Source organism: Diadema antillarum, unplaced genomic scaffold (assembly GCF_040938485.1).
Source record: "Diadema antillarum isolate AM-2024a unplaced genomic scaffold, OU_Dant_1.0 seq00000674_RagTag, whole genome shotgun sequence".
Classification (NCBI taxonomy): domain Eukaryota; kingdom Metazoa; phylum Echinodermata; class Echinoidea; order Diadematoida; family Diadematidae; genus Diadema; species Diadema antillarum.
In genome coordinates this window covers 3,074,893-3,097,340 of record NW_027271580.1, presented here as the reverse complement: position 1 = coordinate 3,097,340, position 22,448 = coordinate 3,074,893, and the positions used below count along the sequence as shown (strand labels likewise).

Here is a 22,448-nt window from a genome sequence, read left to right as displayed (position 1 = left end):
AAAGCAACAATTTCTCGTGCAGGACAATTCTTTCTTTGATGAGGCTCTACCATATTACCCCCACCTTAATAATCCGCAACTTATCTACTTAAAATAACATCAAAATTTGGCCCAAATTCTTGTCAGTTACTCTTCTCTTTTGTACTACAAACATTCAGTTTATCAGCATTTGTGTATATTCAGCTCAAACTAAAGTAACCAACTCTGATCAAAGTGACCCCGGCGTGACCGTGGAATACTGATGATTCTCGGGCTGATCCACTATGAGTGGGCTGATCAAATCGGAATTGCGCCATCACACGGCTACACACTACAGTACAACCAAAGAGATTATAATCTCTTTGAGTACAACGTTACAGTATATTGCATTGGTGTACGTACGTCCGTACGTAGGAAAAGTTACCCGTAAAATTGTACACATACTGTAGTAAACTCATACGTATTACGTGACCACGGTCCCTACGAGCAAGTCATTCGCGGCCGCCGAGGCAGACAAACGCCACAAAATTGAGTGTGAGGGTACCGGGTCTGGTTATAAATCTGTATTTTGACCCTGTTATCTGTCCTGTGTTTAATACAGCAAAGAAGGAATTTTGGAACACCAACGATCATTCCCTACCACCGTGGACAGCAATCCCCTTTTTCCGACCTCAGCTAGCTAGGAGTGGGCCACTTCCACCTAACCAAGCAAGGTGCTCCGCACGTATCATGAGAGAAAGGTTGACCGACGGACCGACATGCGACACACACTAAATTTACTCACCGTCGCCAGTAGTGTGCAGTGGCACATCACACACACAGTGCAGTGACTAGTGCAGCTCACAGTGAAGTGACCTGTGTGCAGTGATGGTTGGTGAGTCTTGAAGATCAGAGGTAGGAGGAGAGCATCTGCGGCAAGTCCTTTCAGCAGACGACAGTCAACACATATGCAGCCAGGGTAACGTTACAGGGAAAAGCCAAGTAGAAATGTAGACCATATTACTGGTATTTTTGACTAGAGTTTTATATGTCACCATCCATGCCATTGCTTGGATGCCTTCGTGTTGTTACGTTGTTTTGTCCTAAAAACTAAATTAAGCGGGGGCGGGGTGGGTGAGCTTATGACAGCGCTGAGTGCGATTGTGTATTTGTAAATGACATTGACAAATGACTTCTCACTGAATTTTGCTGTACGAAATGTCCAAAGATGATGAAAGTGATAGATGCAGTTGGCGCTCTTGAAGAAGAATTAGAAGATGGAGAAATTGAGGAAGAAGAAGGGCAGATATCGTTATTTACGGAAGAAGAGACTGGGCTTGTGGTTGATGATGGAGAAGTGTTGTCAAAACCAAAAGCAAGTGAGAAGAACAAACGTGATAAATTTGTTGACAGAACTAATGACAATGACATCAGTTCTCTGAGAGCCCTTCTCCAAAGTAGTGACAAAGTCAAAGAAAATGTCCCGTCCCGGTCACACCGTCACGCAGATAATAGAGAGTATAAAGCAAAAGGCATCGGATCACGGAATAGTTATAGTCACAGCAGAGTAAAGTCTCCTCGATCTGGTGCAGTCAGTCCACGTAGAAGAGCTAACAGAGAGAGAAGTCGTACTCCAAGTGTTTCCTCTGGAGGGAATGCAAGCTGGGTTCAGAGACGAGCGAGAGAAGTTGCCAAGAGGGCCAGGCGTCGAAAGTCACCGTCACCCACTCGAAAAAGCAGCAAAACAAGAAATACAAGTGAGCTCTCTTTTTTAGTTAACTTTTGGTGTCAAGTCTGGTACGGTATTTTAAGTTCTGAGAATGGTCTTAGAAAAAGTTTTTATCGCATTTTATTAGCATTTAATAAGACTTTTTTTTTTTGGTATTTAAGCTTACCTGTTAGTGTTACTATGCAAGCTACTGATATGTATTTCAATTTTCAACAAATATTATGTTCATCATCAAACTTCATATATACATGCATTACAATACTGTACGAGCTGAAATTTTCGCGGTGGTTTTATTTTCGCGAATTTCGCGAATCGCCTTTGAACCGCGAAAATAACAACACGCGAAAATAACAACGCGCTAATAAGTAAATTCAGTTAGACCTTCGCAACTGCGAAATTAACAACACGCTAAAATGTCCTCCAATTAGTAGCAAGTCGCGAAAATATCTACGCGAAAATTTCAGCTCATACAGTATGCATATCTCCATTGTAATCACTGACTGCAAAAGCAAGCAATTGACAAACACAAAACGTGATACTAGTTGTAGTTATCCCCTGCTTGTTCACGAAATACGGGCAAATATCTACGGCCTGGTGCCATATTCCATGAGGCCGAAGGCCGAATGGAATATGGCACCAGACCGTAGATATTTCCCGTATTTCGTAAGAACAAGCAGGGGGTAACGATTTTATCTTTTAGTGTAAGTTCTAACCTTCTTCTCGCTGATTTCCCCTTGTGAATGATGTTGAAATCGCTGGCTGTCAGCCATGACCATGTTGACTTAGGCCTAGCCTACCTCTCGCGAGCTGATTACTGCATGCGATGCGCGCATACAAATACGTACACGTACACGCCATAAGATACTGCAGTGCAGTAGCCAGATAGATATAAGTTGCTGTTGTTTATCAAGCGTCTAGTGGTCTCCGGTTATGTGCGCAATACGCTTGAGGACCGCGCGCTGTCCATTTGTTTTGTACAGGATTAGCGCGCACTTTCCTATAAGCGTCTTTGGTACACGCGCAGCTGGCTGTGTAATACAGTATCATGACGTCATATCCACGTAATAACTTACGGGATATATTAAGTGGTTGATTGACCAATGAGATTACAGAATTCACGATCACTAAAAGATAAATGTACATGCCCATTTCAAGGAAATGAACCAATGGATTTGCAGTCATTGTTGATTTTCTTTTTTGATAATTCGTTATTCGAATTTCGTTCAGTTTTATATCACAGAAACAGAAATGTTCACAGAAACGAAACAAAACATCATAGTTTAGACAAAGTGCACTATGCACAAATATTGTACGAAATAACGTCAATCTTACATGATATAAGGACAAAATGCAGTAACACCAACATTATGAAAACTAATGTCAAACTTACATTGTACGATTTTTACTCTTTAACCAAGGAAATGAAATCTGCTCTTTGTTTTTTTGTTTTTCAATCAACACATATTCTCGCAAAAAGCCCGCAAAACGGGAACATAATAGATAATTTGCTTAAAAAAAGAATGGGGTCTTATCAACAATGTACTTTTCACACCTACTATCAAATCGAGGCATTAGGAATTCATGCAGTCACACATTATACATTAGTCAAAGACTTCCCATTGTGTGCTTCCTGCAGAATGTATGTCCAAAAGATTATGTGACATTTGATGTTTGTTTGTTTTTTGTTCTCCCTGGCCCTAATCATCTGAGGTCAGTAATCCAGTTTTTATTCTATTGTGCATATTGAAGGTGCAAGGAGGCGGTCAAGATCCCCAGTGGTGCGATATCAGCGCTCGTACAGGCCAACTATTCAATATGAGCCCAAACTGGAAGAGTATGAAAAACTCCTCAAACAGCATCGCAGTGTTCAACACAAAATCAAGGAAGAGCAACGCCGTCTCTCTGGTTGCCAAGAAAACTCTTCACACCAGCAAGACACCGGTCAGCAGAGAGCTCAACCCCTTACTCGAGGAAGGTCCAAGGATAATGCTGGAAGGTCAAGCAAGCGATTAACTGAAGGAGATGATATAAAGGTTAGTCCTACATAGTAACTCTTATTTTACCTGGACTAACCCTTGTACGGTTTTTAACAGTTGGTGTCTTTGTGTGCAGGACAGTAAAGCTACAATTGTATATTGTAATAAGGTAATTTGCATCGTAATGCCTATTGCATGAATATGTATTCAATCTTCTGTATGATATAATCTGTACATATCCTATACTTTCGATCTCACAAACACACACAGACACACACAAACACACAGACACACACACACACACAGACAGACACACACACACACACGCACACACACAAGTCCTCAACCAGTTGCTGATTGTGCACTGTCAACAGAAAGTTATGTCAGTTATCTCCAGCTTCTGCAGAACAATGCACCCCCTTTGCTACATGTAACCCCGAAATGTCATGGCAGGCTACAGGAGAGATAAATGCTAACATGTTTAACCCATGGGCTTAGATGTTTTTCTGTATTATGTTACACTGTATTAAGGGATTGTATCATGTTTCACTGTAGAAGGGACTGTATTGCTGCACAACATATTCTGTGGCAGTTGAGTGTACTGCAAGACTGGGACCCTGTCTTGCAGGACTTGGTCTGTGAACAGTACTACAACAGCGACAACGGCAACAACAACAACAACAACTACAACTACAACTACAACTACAACGACAACAACAATAACAACAACATCTAGGAAAAAATCCATGGCACACTATTCTAACTTTTAGTTCATTTTTTTCTTGAAGGTTTAATTTAGTTTCGTTTTTTTGTTATGTTTGTGTGGTTTCTACATCACACATTTCAGACCACCACAAATCAGATCAGATTTGGACCTCAAGTGAAGTTTTTGCTCATCACTTTATGTTGCTTCTCCTCATGATAAAATTGCTTTTACACAGAATGAAATACATTGTAGATAAGCATAAGATTGCTCTTTCTGCCTCGTCCCAAACAGATGCCGAAGGTATAATGAATACGGGTTGTCTGTATGTCCTTCATCTGTCCACATCTCATTACAGCAGTCAAAGAAAACCACTCAGTGGCATTTTCTTGGTAAATGGCCAAGGTACAGAAGGTTGTATGCGTCATGAGGGGTGGATGTGCTGATTAAATATTGGGCAAAATCTGTCAAGCTTAGAGAACAGATGTCGAAGTTAACTTATCGGCAGGAAATATGACAGGTTCACCAGTACATGTATCTTCATGTGGGTATATCAAGTGGTAATATACCCGGAAATATGGTAGGAAGGATATGCTAGCGGCTTCGGCTAGGCTGTTATTCACATGAAATGATAGTGGGTTACAAGTCATCGTACTTGTGCCAAAGAATGCCATTTTCAGCCATTACAATGAACTTCAGTGAGGAATGTCCAGTGGTGATGTAAGTTGATGGGCAGGGTATAAATAAATGAATGATTATATTTATGAACATTACAGCGGTGAAATGTCAAAGGTCAGGTTCAAGCATCAGTATACTGTTACAATGTACAGTGTATGTATGTTAGTTAATGGTAGCTCATTACTGTAAAGCCAGAAATGTTTTCGTATGCATGAAACTTTTGCAAATTCTGTGAGGAGCCAAGATTCACGAAAGTGTTTGTCTACACAATGAATTGAATGACAGTGGTGATTCACGAAAGTTACATGCTGCAAAAAAGGCTGTTTGCTCCAATTCATGAAAGTTTCATGCCACAAATGTTTCACGTTTTACAGTACGTGGAGACTAGTACTGTATTCCATTATTTTATCAACTATGCTTGCTTGCAGAGTTGCTATGTCGACTGTCTTGTTTCTTTCTCATGGTTGATCCAATGCATGTTATTGAATTTCAACAGAAAGCAAAAGAGGAAGATGATAATGAGGATGAAGAAATGCTGCTACTCCAGCTCAGGAAGGATGCTCTGGCATCACTGGCCAAGGAAGAGAAAGGGAAAGAGAATCAAATAGCAGCAGGCAAGTATATATTCTCATATGTTCAAGACTTTATATGCCATACAAACCGTTAAGTGAAGGAAATCATATTGTTCTATATTGTGTGGGAAATTTGCAGCCTGTAAATAAATTTGTTAGCTCTGTGAAATCGTTGCTCTACAACATATTCTTTGGGGAACTAAATGACTACACCACTGCGTGTATACTCCATGTATTCCAGCTGTTTAATAACAAGATGTAACTGGTGCATGCATCTTAAGCATGCATGCATGAATTCTGTGTTAATAGGCCAAGTGATATGAAATGCGAAGAACAACAATCAATGACTTCAGCAAAGTCTATGTAGAAGTAGAGTTCAATGGCTGTTTCCTGTAACACTTCCTGTAACTTTATTTGTTTTCATTCACTCTTATTGTTAGGAATATACTGTGACTGGGCCAAAGATGATTGACACATGAGTACTATTCACTTTACAAAGGTGGTATTTAAGAAGAATGCCCCTCATGTTTTAGCACTGCTTGTCTTGGGTGACTGAGTCTATAATTAAAGCACAAGTGATGTCAGCTTCTTGACTTTTGTGTCCGGCATAGATAGATAGATAGATAGATAGATAGATAGATAGATAGATAGATAGATAGATAGATAGATAGATAGATAGATAGATAGATAGATAGATAGATAGATAGATAGATAGATAGATAGATAGATAGATAGATAGATAGATAGATAGATAGATAGATAGATAGAAAGAAATTAGGCATAGTAATAGTTCTGTGATATTGTTGTAAAATACATTTGTGTGTGATCAAAAGCATATAATTTACTTTTTAAACATAAATAAGGGAAATGATATAGGTATGAACTATTGCCACTATTGGTACTGTATACGACTGTGATAGAGGCCAGCGTGATTAGCATTTATGTGCACAGCAAGCGGCACAACACTACGCTCTCCATGGAAAATTTCAAAGTCAAATTTCTACTTCACAAAATATCCACACAACATACAATCAATTGGGGAAAATTGATGTAGGCCCACAAATGTTGCATGGTACACAACTTCCTGCTTTCCTTCTACAGAGACAGAAAATGTTCAAGGACCTGCACCAGTACCTCAAGGAGAAGCTGCACAAGAAGATGACGACATAAAGGTAAGTTGAGAAATTATTTTTTAGTCTTGTCATGTTCCAAAATTCTTTCAGAAATCATTTTGCATGTTGTTTCCTCATTGAGTCAGTGATTTGAAATGGATTCATTTATTCAAGTGTGTGGCACAATGTGCCTTGTTGATACCGTTTGCTGACTATTGCTAGTCACGTGGGGGGGAACCACAAGGGGTCGGCATTATTCGCCCGTTTTCTTGTTTGGGTAAGTAGGAGGACCACTTCACCTGGTTAGCACCCTGAAATTAGAGTACAATCTATGTATACTCTGCATTGTAACCTACATATATGAACATGATAGTCGTACATATGCTTCAGGTTTGAATAATGTCCAGAGTATTATTCTCTTCCATTCAGACTGACACCAGAAAGGAGGAGGGTACTGGTTCCTCTAAGGATAAACTGGAGGATGCCTCACTCGCTGTGGCAGAGATTCCAGATGCCGAACCATCCGAGGGACAGTTTGACAACTATGAAGAAGTGGAGATGGAAGTTGAATTAGAAGAGGAATGTGAGAGAAGCATTGAGAGTGAGTATAATTCCCAATCCCAGTCCTTAAGACTAGTTTGAAGCCGGTAATGAACAGAAGCTCAGGATTTATTAGTTTGCAGGCACAAACCCTTGTTGGTCGTAAAGAAGTCTGTGTGCACCAAGACTACTGCATGCACCACTGGCACTGCAACCACGCCCAACAAGGTTGTTGTTGGGAGAAGCTACAACACAGGGCCTATGATATGGGACAGTGCCAGTTGTGCATGTAGTAGTCTTGGTACAGACTCCTTTACAACCAACAATGGTTTGTGCCTGCAAACTGACGATTTATTGCATCATGATTCATCATGTAGTCCATTGTAAGTACAAAGAGCACACAATTTTGGAGTGAGGTCTGTGCTTGTTAGTGATATCCACAAAGTCATTGCCCACTGTAGTAAAATGTGTGGTGTTGGATTTTTCATTGAAGGGTGGAGAGTATGATATAATAACATTCTTCACCCTGACATCAAATGGAATTTGTCCTCGCAGCACAAAAGCTTCCATGTTATTCCTTATTTGCGATCTGTGTGGAACTGGTAACCCAACTTATGTCCTTCACATACTTTAGTGAAGATCTGCTGTGTATTTAAAGGAGAACTCATATGATTTTCAGACTTTTGCACTTGATCATCTCTGAATTGGTTATGCTGGGTACAGACTTTACAGAATTTATAGTGATTGGAATTAGGAATAAGAATAGTTTGAAAATTCATAACTATCACATTGGGCGTTTTCACATCAGCGCGATGTTTCGAAATAGCGCGCTATTTTCTGACTTGGAAAGTTAAAATATATCTGAGCTTGGATTTTTTTCGGGCTGATGTGAAAACGCCTAGTGAACAAGGATGATGACATAGCAGCTTCACCATAGGAATGCAGGATTGAGTACTCATGGAAGCAGAACAACAGAACGAAAGCATGCATGAATTCTACACATGTGAAGTTGTTAAGCAAGTGGTATTGTAATGGAATTGCATTGCTACATTACTGGAATATGTGAGTCTCCTATGTCATCATCCGTGTTCAGTATAATTGTTATGGGTTTTTCGGATAATGGTTTCTCTGCTCAAGGACCACAAAGAAAGTTCCACAAATCTATACGTGGCTCTAGTGACTTATATACTACATGATGTGAAATTATGAAAATTGTTTGGAATTCCCCTGTAAATATTTGAAAAGTTGTTAGTGATCATCAGTGACAGGAAAAGCCTCTTCAAAGGCAGATTATTGTGTGACTTGATTGTCTCATATTTTCTGACTTTCTTCACATGTTTCTTTAAAATATTTAGATAAGGACAACAACCACCATATTTCTACGTGTCAGAATTCAGTTTTATATTACCAAAAGTACCTGGCTTTTGGCATTGAACTATGCTTGCATCGACAAGGTATGAACTATACTCAATGTTGAATAGGTTTGTTACGCCCCATGGTATGTAAGGTGGCACATGTTTATATCATAATGTGTGATGATATTAAACATAATCATTTCCGTTTTCTACCGACCTTGATTTCTTTTCAAAACATTCTATAGAGGCTGCAGAAAGTTCTGTAAAGGTAAGATCATTTTTTCACTATCCTTTCCCCCACTGTATCACATTGTTTCAAGTTTTATTTTCCTAAACTCATGTAATCTTTCTACTTTAAAGGACAAGTTCACCTTCATAAACATAAGGATTGAGAGAATGTAGCAATATTAGTAGAACACATCATTGAAAGTTTGAGGAAAATCAGACAATCCGTTCAAAAGTTATGAATTTTTGAAGTTTTTGTGCAGTAACCGCTGGATGAGAAGACTACTACAGTGTATGAATAACTTAGATGTCACATGCGTACAACAATATAAGGAAAATATAAAGAGAAATTCACAAAATTCCATCTTTTGAAAAAAGTACACATTCCCCTGACTCGTTACCGACAAATGTTATGGGTAATATTATTCCCCCTGCCTTTAGAAAGAGGCAACTCAAGTGCTCTTTTATTATGCGAAAAAAGTGAAAATATGTTGAATTTTCTTTTACATTTTCTTTATACTGTTGTACGCATATGAATCACAAGATGTAGTAGTCTCCTCATCCAGCGGTTCCAACACAAAAACTTTAAAAATTCATAACTTTTGCATCGATTGTCCAATTTTCCTCAAACTTTCACTGATGTGTTCTAATAATATTGTTGCATTCTCTCAATCCTTATGTTTATGAAGGTGAACTTGTCCTTTAATAACTATCTATGTATACATCTATTTTATAGTTGATGTTGTTTGTTTGTTTGTTTGTTTTTGGGGGGCGGGGATTGGTCATTGCACAAATTGATAACAATGAATATATGTTAGATATTGGCAGAATCATTTTTTTTTCATGTTAGTGTGACTTATGTACCTTGTACCACCACATCAAATGTGAAAATAGAAAGTTCAAACAATGGAAGAAGCAAAGTGACTGCTAATACCCAATCCAACTGATGCATGTTAAGGCCACCGCACACTACACGATCAGACTGGTCTTAAAGTCTTAAGCCAAGCTGGGTCTTAAGACCAGTCGTATGACCGGACACCGCACGCTATACGACCTGACTGTAAAGCGCGCGCTGTGAGCACTGCGTGCGCTTGCATTTTACTGCATTGTGAATGGCTGAAAGCCTACGACCAGTCGTAGAAATTCAACAATACATGTCAAATCTCTACGACTGGCGCTAAGACCCAGTCGTACGACTGGAAACTGGCAAGACTGTGACGTCACACTTCTAGTCTTAAGGTCTTAAGACCGGTGAATCGGGGCAAAATCGTGTAGTGTGCGGCGGGCTTAAGATATCCTATGCCACCTTAATGATGACACAAAACCTGTATAAAGAGTGAGTACTTCAATTTGTTCTTTAGAGATACTTGTTAAGTTCATTTGGGCATAGCTGTCAACTTTCATTTACATGACACAAACTCTTACATTGCAGGTGGAAAAATCAGAGATCTTGCCAACGTCATCAGCGGCGTCCCCTTCACAACCAGCAGAGGACAGGGCTGGTGATGATGATGCCGATGAAAATCTTCTTAGAGCTCAGCTCCTGAAGGGCATGTTAACCAAAAGAGCAGCCAAGGCGCAGATAGAAAGGGTATGCTCATTCCTCTGAACTTGGTATCTCAACCAAGACAAAGGAAGAAATGCCTATTTCTAGCTAGACTTTGATAATTATGATTAGTGGGGTTTTTTTTAGCTTTTGTTTTGTTTGTTTGTTGGTTTACTTTAAAAGGGAGCCAGGAACACTATTTGTTTTGGCTGTTCTTTCTCCCTTGCCTGTAGCATGTCTGGCATCAACATTTGGAGTCAGCAGAGGTTATACGTGTAGAGCTGTAATAGTAATGAGTCATGGACATGCCTCTCTCTCTCTTTCATTAGAACTGTTTGCACTCCATATGAACTAAAACTGATATCATACATGGAAGAACTTAAGATAAAAAAATTATGGTCTCAGTTGAAACAATTATGCAGTATCACATTTACTATATCATACATAATGCTGTCAGGGGAATTTTTTTTTATTGAATAAATACAACTCTTTTGTATTGATATGAACAAACAGTGCAAAGTGTCTAAGAAATGTATATGTACTACTGTGCATAATGTTCAGTAACTTATTTCTTTCCTCATCTAAAAAGATGCATATTAAAATGAGCATCTCCAAATTGAATGTCTATGTTGAGTCTTAATTGCACCATTAAGTATATTTTTCCATTTTAGCAGTGTATAATTTTTTTTCCTTATATGTGTGTATTGCTTGTATGCTTGCTATTCCTGACTAATATGTAATCTGTTAATAAAAATTAAATCAGGCTGGTAACATCTCTATCGTATATACGTATTGCAGGCCTCTACCAATAAAAAGAGCTCCCAGACTAAGCCATCGGCACAGACTCCGCTATCAACCCCAAGCTCGACCCCACCACATGTATCAAGGTCATCCTCTCCTGTGATTACCAGCACTAGGCAGCAGCAGCAACAGAGCTCCTCCCTCGATGGCCAGAAAGCAAAGCATCTCAAGCCACTCACAGTGAGTGACACGTAGGCTTTATATTCACATTCACAGAAATGCTTGTTATTGTTGATGATGATGATGATGATGAACAACATTTGTATAGCACCATTTATCTGTGAAAAACATTCAAAGGCATCCAGTGAACACAATATGTCACACATTATTCACCAAGTTGTTATGAGATATATTCTTTTAAATTGCACAAAATTAATGTGTCCTATTTGACAAAACACAGTTACCTTCAACATGACTATATCCTTGGTGTTGGCATAAAAATTTCTTATCGCTTTGCTATCATTCTGCTGTAGACCAGGGCCCTGTTGCATAAATAGTGCATGAGACTGACTGTAACCGGATAAGAATCAAATACAATCTACAAGCCTTCTACAATTGGTCACAAGTTGCATTTCATATAGCAAGCTATAAATTATGATGGAGTTTGTGGTTGATATTTGTCTGTTTACTCCCAAATTATAGAGCCTAAAGCTCATCCAATAAAATGCAAAATGATGTTTGATTGTGGGGACTTTGGTCTTAAGGACCACTTTGGTTAGCTATGATCAGTTGTAACTGTTTACGCTAGTAACTCTTTGTGCACTAAGCCGTTTTTGTCGTTATCGATGATGCATGTACATGTATATTGTGGACAACTAATTTACCAAAGAAGCGTCTTAATTGTTTATCCTATTCAGTAGTGTGTGTGTGTCAAATGCTCCCCCACATTTGTTTGACAAAGTAAATGTTATCATATGTGTACAAGTGGCATTTGATGTTCCTAATCGCTCCATTTTTATGAACAACTATATTGGAGCCTTGCTGATTTTAGCAATATTTGGTTTTATAAATGCATTATGAAAAACAGGTCAGCAAATATTTATTTGAAAGCAACTGTAAAACAATTGCTTATAATCAGACATTTGGGTGGGAGGTATTCATGAAAAAATAAGTTGTTTTTTTTTTTTTAGTTATAAAGAGATGATATTCTCAGAGTTCCTCATTCGCTTCCATGCCGAGCTCTGTAGGTGTGTGTGCTTGGGTCTTTTTGTCTATATATACTATCTTTCTGTCTCCACTTTCTCTAGATACCCTGTCACCAGCCTGTGGTGATAAACCTAGGGGATGATAGTGATGAAAGTGAAGATGAAACACCGCAAGATGCAGTTCCATTCATGGGACGACTGGATTCATTCCTCAAGGAATTCAGGAGGTCCTCTTCTAAACAGGTAATACACTAAAGTCATCTACTGAATGCATTGTGTGTGTGTGTGTGTGTGTGTGTGTCAGTTTTTTTTAACATTATATATGTATACATTTTTAGAGGGTAGGGGCTGCTTATTGATTGTACAAAGACCTGACTTAGAGTGCCTGATGGCTGACACACATATTTCAGTTCAAAAAGCATTTGAAATGTATTACAAAAGTATAGACAACAAAATAGCACTGCAGTACATTAGATATCATGCAAGGCTCACCATTAGCAGTGGCTCACCATTAATGGAGACTCGGTGGCCCGGGGCCACTAAAAATTGATGTCAGACCACCAAATTTTTCTTTTGGTGCTCTTTTGGCTGCCTGATCAGGCAGCTGCTTGTAAAATCCAAGATTGATTTTCATATTGCCTTTTATTTCAGGCCACCAAAATTACAGATTAAAAGATTTTAGTGGCCCACCAGACAAAACAGTGTTGAGCCCTGTATTATGTGAAATAAAACTTGCCTCATATTGAATATTATTTAAATGACATCAGTTATCGTCAAATGTGGTAAGGAATAAAAGAAATGCGTACACCAGCAGAGAGAATAGAAGGTAAATAGCACAAGTAGAGGGTGAGTGAATGAAGGAGAGAAAGATAGGGAGAGAGATTGAAGAGAAAACTACAAGATGTACAACTATATGGAAAGAAACACTTAAGTTTAGAAGAGAGGCAACTATATAGGAAGCAGACACTGTTGAGTTTAAGGAAATATGACTGAGTAGGAGAAGACACTGTTCATTTGGAAGAGAGGTAACTGTGTAGTACAAGCATTATTTAATGTTCACCAATCCTTAGTTGTATTTCTTATATGTGATACATCCATGCCCAGGTTGCAGATCAGTCAAAGCAGACAACCCAAAACATAAAACATGGCCCTAAGCACCTTGCCTCCACCTCAAGAAGCTTGCTACAAACTCAAGAGGCCGCCAAGAAGTTGCCTTCACGTCATCACCAAGATCAGCAGCATTTGCGGCAAGGTGTTGCACGACAAGAACACCACCGAGCAGATCCTTCAAGCACAATGAAAAAGGAGACATCTCTGGATGTAGAGAAAAGTCAGCGCATCTATACTACAGTGACAGGGGAGAGGCCTCGGACAGTCAAAGAATGTGTAAGGAGTGGTGAACAGGACACACCAACTGGTAATGAGGTTGCCAAATCCAAAATGCAAGTTACTGTCACACAGGGAGGCACGCATGAAAGAACGGTGAGCAGATCTTTGGATAGAGTAAACACACACCCAAGACAGGGTGGAATGGAAATGTCTGGAGAGAATAGAGACCCGAATGCAGTTGTCAGAGTTGATCGGGATGTTGAGGAAAAGAAGCTCATGGGAAGCAATGAGGAAACTTTTGTCCCAATGAAACGGGAATTGAAGATGGAAGTTGATGCGGCAAGTAGAAAAAGGAAGGAGCAGAGCAGACAGCAAGCTGCTGAGGTAGAGAAAAAGAGAGCGCAGTTCAGGTAATTCTCAGATTGCATAAAGTGATATAAAAGATGTGTAGTTAATAGCATGTCAGAAGTTGACTCTATTTTCCCAAGGATGGGACCTAACAGGCCCAAAGGTGTGTAGATTTCAAAGATATTTTTCTTCCAGTGTAGAAGTAATGCAGTGAAGCAACATTCCATATAGGTACTTGTAGATGTAGATTAAACTAGAATATAACTTGTACATTACATTGACTGTGGCCTTCTTTACTGGATCCACAACTTGTACAAACTATTTGTATTGCATTTAGATGTTCTGAGAGATGAAGACATGTTTGGTAAAAATATAGATCAGCAGTTGGGATTTTACAAATAAATTTGTACATCTTCACCCCTCTGCTTCAATAATCTTGTGCTTTCAATTTTAAGTTGTTCATGACATTAGCAGTGATGGCGCAATTGGGCATTTAGGGGATGACAAGTTTGGATGAGTCCCCAGGGGCTAAATTTGCAACATCATCATAGTCCATGATCAAGGTTTTTCCCAAATCACCAGGAATTATTCTTAGGGGAAGGAGATTACAAAAAGTTCAGTTGTCTTGATGGCCTCAACAGGAGCCAGGGGCAGAGCATGAAAGACCCAAATGTACATGTACTTACATTTCAAAGATCTTCTGAAGATCAAAAAGTACAAGTAGTACTACCAAGTTGTGTTGTGTTTAGATATTCTCAGACTTTAAATGAAGAGGTCATGACTGTGGCCTCTTTGCTCTTACTTTTGGAGTCTATTTGCTATGCTTAATTTGGTGACAATTTGTGTATCCAAATGAGGTGTTGAGGTGGGACTGAGGTGAAGGAGTTGCTCTTTGTGATAATTGCACCTGTGGAAACTATGGAAACTATGCAATGTGTGGTGCTATCGGTTTGTGAGAAAGCTCGAATAAATCCTTTGTATTTCATTCTGTTCAGGCTCATGTTGAAGAAAGATAGAGGCCTTATCATGAATCAGGACCAGCAAATCACAAGGAGGAGAAAGAATGTACAGCAGGCTAAGGTGCAGATTGAACATTTGAAGGAGCAAATTATTGCTACCGAGAAGATCATCACTATGAACCAGGCTCAAATCATCAAACATGTGAGACAGGTAAGTAAATAAAAATGTTTTTGTTTTTATTTTTTTTTTTTTGGTCTCAAAACCTTGTTCCTATAGTCTTAAAGGAAATTTACCTCAAAACAAGATGCAGATTCAGTGAATGGAGAAATATTTGTAGTACACATGAGTGAAGTTTGAGAAAATGGGGCAATCTTTGAAGGAGTCCAGTGCTCTTTCATTATGCTGGAACTGACACAGTTGAGCATTACTAACAAATTTTATTCATTCTTGTTCCAAAACCTTAGATTATTATTGTACAGTATATTGTCATACCTATGTAGAGAGTGTGTTTGGTTCATAGAATTTTGTCAAAAGTTTAGTCATTAAAGCAAATGAGAGCCCTTGTTATATATCTATTTTGTATTTATGTACACATTTCAAATGACCCAACTGAAGCAGTATAGTAAATATGTTGTAGACATTTAAATGTTGTATATGTTCTTTCCAAGCGAGCTTAGTGTGCCCATCTCGTAAAATCTAGTCAAGTATGAACATTCTGTTTTGATCTGGGATTTGTACATGTGCTACAACAAACATGATCTGTATCTAGTCATTAGGAGTATGTTTATTTTATAACCAAAAAGTTTGAATGCAAAAACAGATGAAAACATCATTTTCAAAGTTTTTTAAGTAAGGTCATCATTAGAGAAAAATCAAATCTTTTCAATGACACTGCACTCATTTACATAACAAGAAATATGTTTGAAGATATTATCTAAATTATGAAATATATTCTAATCATTTTTATGTTCAGGAGCTTCAGTCTTAAATATCTCAAGTTAATACAAATGATATCGGTTTTTGCATTTAAACTCTTCATATCTTTGACACATGTCTTCCTCTGGAGATTGTGTTTGTGTCTGCCAGTAGTACAAGTATGTCTTGGTATGTATGTCTGTATTTGCATTATTGTGTAAACAGTTTTGTCAATTCTGTTATTTTCTTTGTGCTTGTGGTGAATGACCTCACATTACAGTGTCACAATGTTATCATTTTCCGTCAATTGTTGTCTTGTTTCAGAAATCATTGTTTGAAGAGCAGTTTAAAACCCACCTGGCTCATGATGAACAGGCTCGATGGCAGCTGGCCAAACTGACATGTGTCAGTATTGGTGATATTGAGAGATCTGAGTTCAGTTCATTCCTCACCAAGCCACAGTCTGCAATTACAGCCCACCTGACTAGTGGAAAGAGAAAGATAGAGCTGGGAGGACCCTTAAGTATGGTAAGCATTTATCACTTTTAATGCATTGTAATCAAGTATCCTGTGTTCACATAATTTTACCATTTTACCACACTCTGTATGCTTATACCATGGTTATTACCTCTTGGCAGAGGTCATGAAGAGTTACAACTCTGTCAATGACATACTTACTTTCAAAGGGCACCTCAATAATATGTCATCAATGTCAAATTCATATTTAGGCTTTGTTGAGTTTCAGTCACAATGGGACTCCATCTTTCTAGGACAAAAACTAAAATTTATCTACCAGTCTGGCATATTTTAGTCTGAAATACAGTCTCACTGAGAGTATATGTACAGAGTATATGTACATGTATATGTGTGTAGATAAATTGAATGTTAAATTTGCAGTCCTCAGACCGTTCTTTTGATTTGTATCACTGTTGCTTCCAGGAGGCAAAGAAAATGAAGAAAGCTGGAGAGACAGCCGAACTAAAAAGACTAAAAGAACTCGAGCGCACCCTGGCCGAAAGAATCACAAAGTTCAGAGAAAATGAAGCAAAGAAAGCTGTAGCTGGCATCACCCCAAAATCAGTTGTTCCTGAAGACAAGGTCAGACTAGTCAGGAGACAGCCCGCCACGAAACCATCGTCTAAGATCTACTCCAAGGATGTTATCAAGCTTTCCGCAGACACACCCCCAAATACAGACAGTGAGGGTGAAGGGTCGAGAACCGATACCCCCAATACCAAAGATCAACAACTCATGAGGAGGTCCTGGCTGGATCACAATCCATCTCGAACTCCAAACCTCAAGGTCATCTCCAGGAAAGTGCCCATCAGTCCCAGCATTTCAGACCTTGGCAACCTCAAGGTCAAGTTCAGGAGTGAGGGGCAGAGACTGGGAGGCAAGATTGCTAAGGCCAGTCCGGGGTCAGTGGCCAACGACCTGCTGGAGTGGGTGGAGTCTTCCGAGGAGTCAAAGGAGAAGACCAGCCCTTTGACAGTAGACAAGGATGATGGTGCTCCTGCTTTCAAAGGAATGCATTCCCTGGATATTGGTGAGCTGGAGGAAATCAAGAGACAGCAAGCTTTGGCAGAGAAGAGAGGTCCCGACTTCTCTGCCCCAGACTATGACTCCATGAACTCAGAAAGTGCTTTTCCTGGATACGGCCTCAATGCAGACTGGTGTAAGGACACTACTGCAGGAGGGGAGGATGATGATAGCAGTGCCAGTAGGAAAGGAGATGTTGTTGAAGCCACATTTGCATCACAAGATCTTGTGACATACAGAAGTCCACTGATGTGTTTCAAGTCATTCAGGTATGCTGTTAGTTTCTTTACTTGGATGTGTCCATTCAGGAAAGTAGATTCACAACTAATGTATCTAACATTTTGTGAGGTTTTTATTCTCATGAATTTCAGAAGTCAGGTACTATTTGCAAATTTAACAACACACAAAATTATCATTTCTGATCCTGACATGAATGTAATGTGCATGTGTACATATTTCCGTTCATTACTATCCTCCACAGTCAGGAATTTAACCACACGCAAAATTGTCGGGAGGTCTAGATTCGCAGAAAAATTAAATTTGCTAAATATATGGCGTATACAATATACTTTATATGCTGGAATCTCTAAAGCTTCTCAACAAAACCATCCGCAATCAAAATTGAATGTAAGCTTTTATATGTTTTATGTCTCTTTTAATACATAAATGCTCTTTGAAAGCGTGAAGTGTGTATGATTAAATATTTGTTAAATTCTTTAGCTTAGTTTGCATGCAAATTTTACATCCTTAAATATGTTCTGGTGTAAATAGCTTTCACAGTATATCCTCCCATTACACTCTTTTATGACAGGTTGAGCCCCTTATTCCGGGTCCGTGCAGGATTCTCAGTACAATCTGCAACCTTCACAAATAAGCTGGATACCAAAAGATGTCTGTGCCAGTATGAACTCAATGGCACTTGCAATGATGATGATTGTGTCTGGTATGACATCTATCTTGAATTCTCCTAACTTTCTTGATATTTTGTTATTGCAGGGTAACTTTCTCTAACCCTTTGACTTTGCTTTTGACACCATCTGCAGTAGGTATGGCTTTTTTGGGAGTAGATGTTCCTTTTCAACAGTGACTTGTGAGATACATGAAATATAGCAATTTCATGTCAATGTAGGAAAGTGTATAGGTCTATGACATTAAGCCTCTAAGCAGAGTTGGAGCGAATCAAAATAATAAAAAAGAAAATATGTTGTGTGGTGTAAAATGGCTAACACATTTTCATATTTTTTTTTACAGTAAAACAAATCTCTCACTCGTATTTTGATTACATAGGTACAACGTGTAATAGTTTTCTGAGTATTGTACACATATTTGTATATGTATCTGTGTAGTACATACAATTGTACCTCTATATTACTTACCAAGAGCATTGGAAAATGCTGATTCAAAAGTTTCAGATAAGATGATTTTGAGCTGAAGGTAATGTTAACGAAACAGTACATGATCAGATTCTTTATTAAAAAGATGACAACGTACAATTTTTGTCAATGATGTTTATGGTATACTGGTAGTTTGTAGAGTATGGGAGCACTGATCTTGCTTTGTCGTGCCAAGATGATGTGCATAATGATGCAATGGCTATCTCTTTCTCTGTGACTTTGTTGCCAAGGCAACACGAGAGAGACTACACCATGTCTTCCCGAGAGGTCATCACTGATCTGTTGTCGTACAAAGACCTGGAGAAAGGAGAAAGTAGAGCCAAGGGTCACCCCAGCCCTGTCAGACACAAGCAGGCAGCCACGGAAGAAGACAAATTGACTGCGTGCATTGAAAATGTGCTGAATGGAAACAGTGAAGGTGCGATCTCTCTGCAGTTGTATTGATGTAAAGACTGAAGGCTCTATTTTTGTTATTTTGCTTTAATATTTCATCCAGGGGTCTTGCATGTATGTCTTCATATTGTTATTCTTTCTGCTCTTGTGCTTTTTTAGTTGTTTGTTAGATTATAGAAGTGAATGAGCCTTAAGGATAGTCTGTGATAACACTTTAATTGCAGTGTTCCTGTTTATCTGAATAGTCTGTGATAACACTTTAATTGCAGTGTTCCTGTTTATCTGAATCCTGATAAACTAGTGTTAAATGAACAAAACATACACATAATGTTTCTCCTTTTTTCTTTAATTTGATTTACCAATAGTGTCTTGCATTCAATTCTTTCTTCTTGTTTTCATTCTTATCTTGCGTATGAAAGGTGTTGTGGCCCGTCTCACAGCTTGTCCTCGCAAGTGGCGTCCGAGACCCCGCCCACGATCCCAGCGCCTGTCTTCCAGTGATGAGGATGCATCATCCGGATTCTTGCCCCTATGTCCACCAAAGTACCCTCACTCATCTGGTCCCGAGGCAACAACGAGCAACAGTGGTGACAGTGAAGTTGATCCTCGTTGGAGAGTCCAGGAGACAAGGGCTGAAGGTTCTTGGGGGAGTGGAGTGAGAGATCTGGAGAATGCTGTGCTTGAAGAGCCCCACTCTGTCCACCTGTGGCTCAAGCTTGCCAGGGGCTTGAGGCAGGAATCCTGGTGAGTATATCTACAGGGTACCAATGGGAAGAATGAACTCAAGAGTTGTCTAAACTTGTTGATAGTTTGGGGATCAGCCTTCATTTTGGGGAATGGTAGAGGCTATGGATAGTGGAGGTGATATGAGTATTAATAGTATGTAAGATGTTCATCTTCGTGGTAGTTACTGAAAGTTTAGAGCAAATCTATTGTCTCATGAAGCGAGGTAAACATGAAAATGATTACGACGTTTCGGCCATGAAATCTGCTGGCCTTCATCTGGCAAAGTAGACCGAGCGCTGCAGTGAACGCCTATTTGTAGTGCTAGTGAAGAAACATTGTACTCGTACAATAATAGTGCAGCCTCCGCTCTAGCGAAGCAGAACAATGGCGTACCTTCGAGTACAATGTTTTCTTCACTAGCACTATAGATAGGCGTGCACTGCAGCGCTCAGTCTACTCCAAACTACATTTTTGTACGATAAGTTGAACTTTGCTCTGATTTTAGCCCAAGTTATACCTTTGTATATGGGTAGACCCATACATGCAGGAATATTCTGTTGTATACAAGAACTATGGAATGTGCTTGGCAGTGAAGGAGGTTTCTGTCATGTGATGGCTATTCTACACAGGTGAATACAAAAACAAATTTGATAGATCTTTGCCTCTTTTTCTTTCTTTTTTTGGAGGGGAGGGAAGAGTATACTATAAGGGCACTGAAACTAAATATAGACATTCAAATTTGCTTTCTCACTTGTTTGCTATGTTTCAAACTTCTCTTAGCGTAAAAGAGCTTGAAGAGCTCAGTGTTTTAACCCATTTTTAGCTCACCTGAGCCAAAGGCTCAAGTGAGCTATTGCGATCGCCCTTCGTCCGGCGTCCGTCGTGCGTCGTGCGTCGTGCGTCGTCCGTCGTCCGTCGTCCGTCGTGCGTCGTGCGTAAACTTTTTACATTTTCATCTTCTTCTTGAAAACCCCAAGACCGATTTTCATCAAACTTGGCAGGTAGCATCCCTAGGGGGTTAGGAACTCAATTTGTTAAAATGGGCACCATGCCCCACCCAGGGGGCCCCCAGGGGGGCCCAAACCCCCCAAAATTAAGGAATCTGTAAAAATCTTCTTCTCTAGAACCAGAAGTGATAGAGCTAAGTTAATACTATGAGTTAGTACATTGATGACTGTAGTTTCAAGTTTGTTCATGGCAGAATGAGGGGTGCCCCCCTTGGGACCCAGGGGAGGGGGGTGGGGAAGGGTTCTAATGGGGCCTAAATTGTACATTTTCATCTTCTTCTTGAGAACCCCATGACCCATTTTCACCAAACTTGGCAGGTAGCATCCCTAGGGGGTTAGGAACTCAATTTGTTAAAATGGGCACCATGCCCCACCTAGGGGGCCCCCAGGGGGCCCAAACCCCCCAAAATTAAGGAATCCGCAAAAATCTTCTTCTCTAGAACCAGAAGTGATAGAGCTAAGTTAATACTATGAGTAAGTACATTGATGACTGTAGTTTCAAGTTTGTTCATGGCAGAATCAGGGGTGCCCCCCTTGGGACCCAGGGGAGGGGGTGAGGAGGGGTCCTAATGGGGCCTAAATTGTACATTTTTATCTTATTCTTGAAAACCCCATGACCCATTTTCACCAAACTTGGCAGGTAGCATCCCTAGGGGGTTAGGATCTCAATTTGTTAAAATGGGCACCATGCCCAACCCAGGGGGCCCCCAGGGGTCCCAAACCCCCCAAATGAAGGAATCTTTATAAATCTTCTCTAGAATCAGAAGTTATAGAGCTGAGATAATATTATGAGTGAGTACATTAATGACTGTAGTTTGAAGTTTGTTCATAGGAGATCCAGGGGTGCCCCTCTTGGGTAGGGGGGGGGGGGGTGGTTGGAAGGGTCCAAATGGGGGCCTGAATTGTACATTTTCATCTTCTTCCTGAAAACCTCATGATGGATTTTTGTCAAACTTGGCAGGTAGCATCCCTAGGGGGTCAGGATCTCAATTTATCAAAATGGGCACCATGCCCCACCCAGAGGGCCCCAGGGGGCCCCAATCCCCCCAAATTAAGGAATCTTTAAAAAATTGGGCCCTTATTGTACATTTTCATCTTCTACTTGAGAATGCCTGGTCAAATTTTAATTTAGATTAGTGACTGCGTGAAAGGTGAACTTGCGATACTCAGGTGAGCGCTAGACCCGCGGGTCTCTTGTTATGTCTGTCTTCAGTATGGACAGAACTCTCAATGCCTTGTCAAGAGGACTGGAACACAACAGCAACTCTTCACTACTGTGGATAGAGTACCTCACTGTCTACCAGGGCTGTGCAGATAAAAAGGACTATCTGGAGATGTGTGTGAAAGCAACTGAACTAGCACCCTGCTACCAAACATGGTGGAAGGTTTGTACCACACTTTCCTCTGTTTATGCCTACTGTCCATGATTCTAGTATAGTATATTCGTTAGCTACACAACTGTAGTTGTGGAATGATTATCATTGTCACAATTCATTT

At 39.7% G+C, this 22,448-nt stretch overlaps 1 protein-coding gene across 1 annotated transcript in view; it reads left to right on the top strand.

Annotated features, from left to right (window-relative positions):
- Window positions 1-1,186: 1,186 nt before the first annotated feature.
- Window positions 1,187-22,448, top strand: part of LOC139736937 (uncharacterized) — a 33,040-nt gene continuing 11,778 nt past the window's right edge. Inside the window, exons 1-18 of the mRNA XM_071647610.1 lie at window positions 1,187-1,715; window positions 3,437-3,720; window positions 5,541-5,658; window positions 6,718-6,788; window positions 7,158-7,329; window positions 8,869-8,891; window positions 10,281-10,439; window positions 11,193-11,375; window positions 12,443-12,583; window positions 13,445-14,079; window positions 15,013-15,187; window positions 16,217-16,420; window positions 16,832-17,700; window positions 18,243-18,374; window positions 19,056-19,243; window positions 19,638-19,805; window positions 19,836-19,962; window positions 22,165-22,336. Of these exons, the coding sequence (XP_071503711.1) occupies window positions 1,187-1,715; window positions 3,437-3,720; window positions 5,541-5,658; window positions 6,718-6,788; window positions 7,158-7,329; window positions 8,869-8,891; window positions 10,281-10,439; window positions 11,193-11,375; window positions 12,443-12,583; window positions 13,445-14,079; window positions 15,013-15,187; window positions 16,217-16,420; window positions 16,832-17,700; window positions 18,243-18,374; window positions 19,056-19,243; window positions 19,638-19,805; window positions 19,836-19,962; window positions 22,165-22,336 (4,350 nt within the window). The remainder of the gene's footprint in view (window positions 1,716-3,436; window positions 3,721-5,540; window positions 5,659-6,717; window positions 6,789-7,157; window positions 7,330-8,868; window positions 8,892-10,280; window positions 10,440-11,192; window positions 11,376-12,442; window positions 12,584-13,444; window positions 14,080-15,012; window positions 15,188-16,216; window positions 16,421-16,831; window positions 17,701-18,242; window positions 18,375-19,055; window positions 19,244-19,637; window positions 19,806-19,835; window positions 19,963-22,164; window positions 22,337-22,448) is intronic.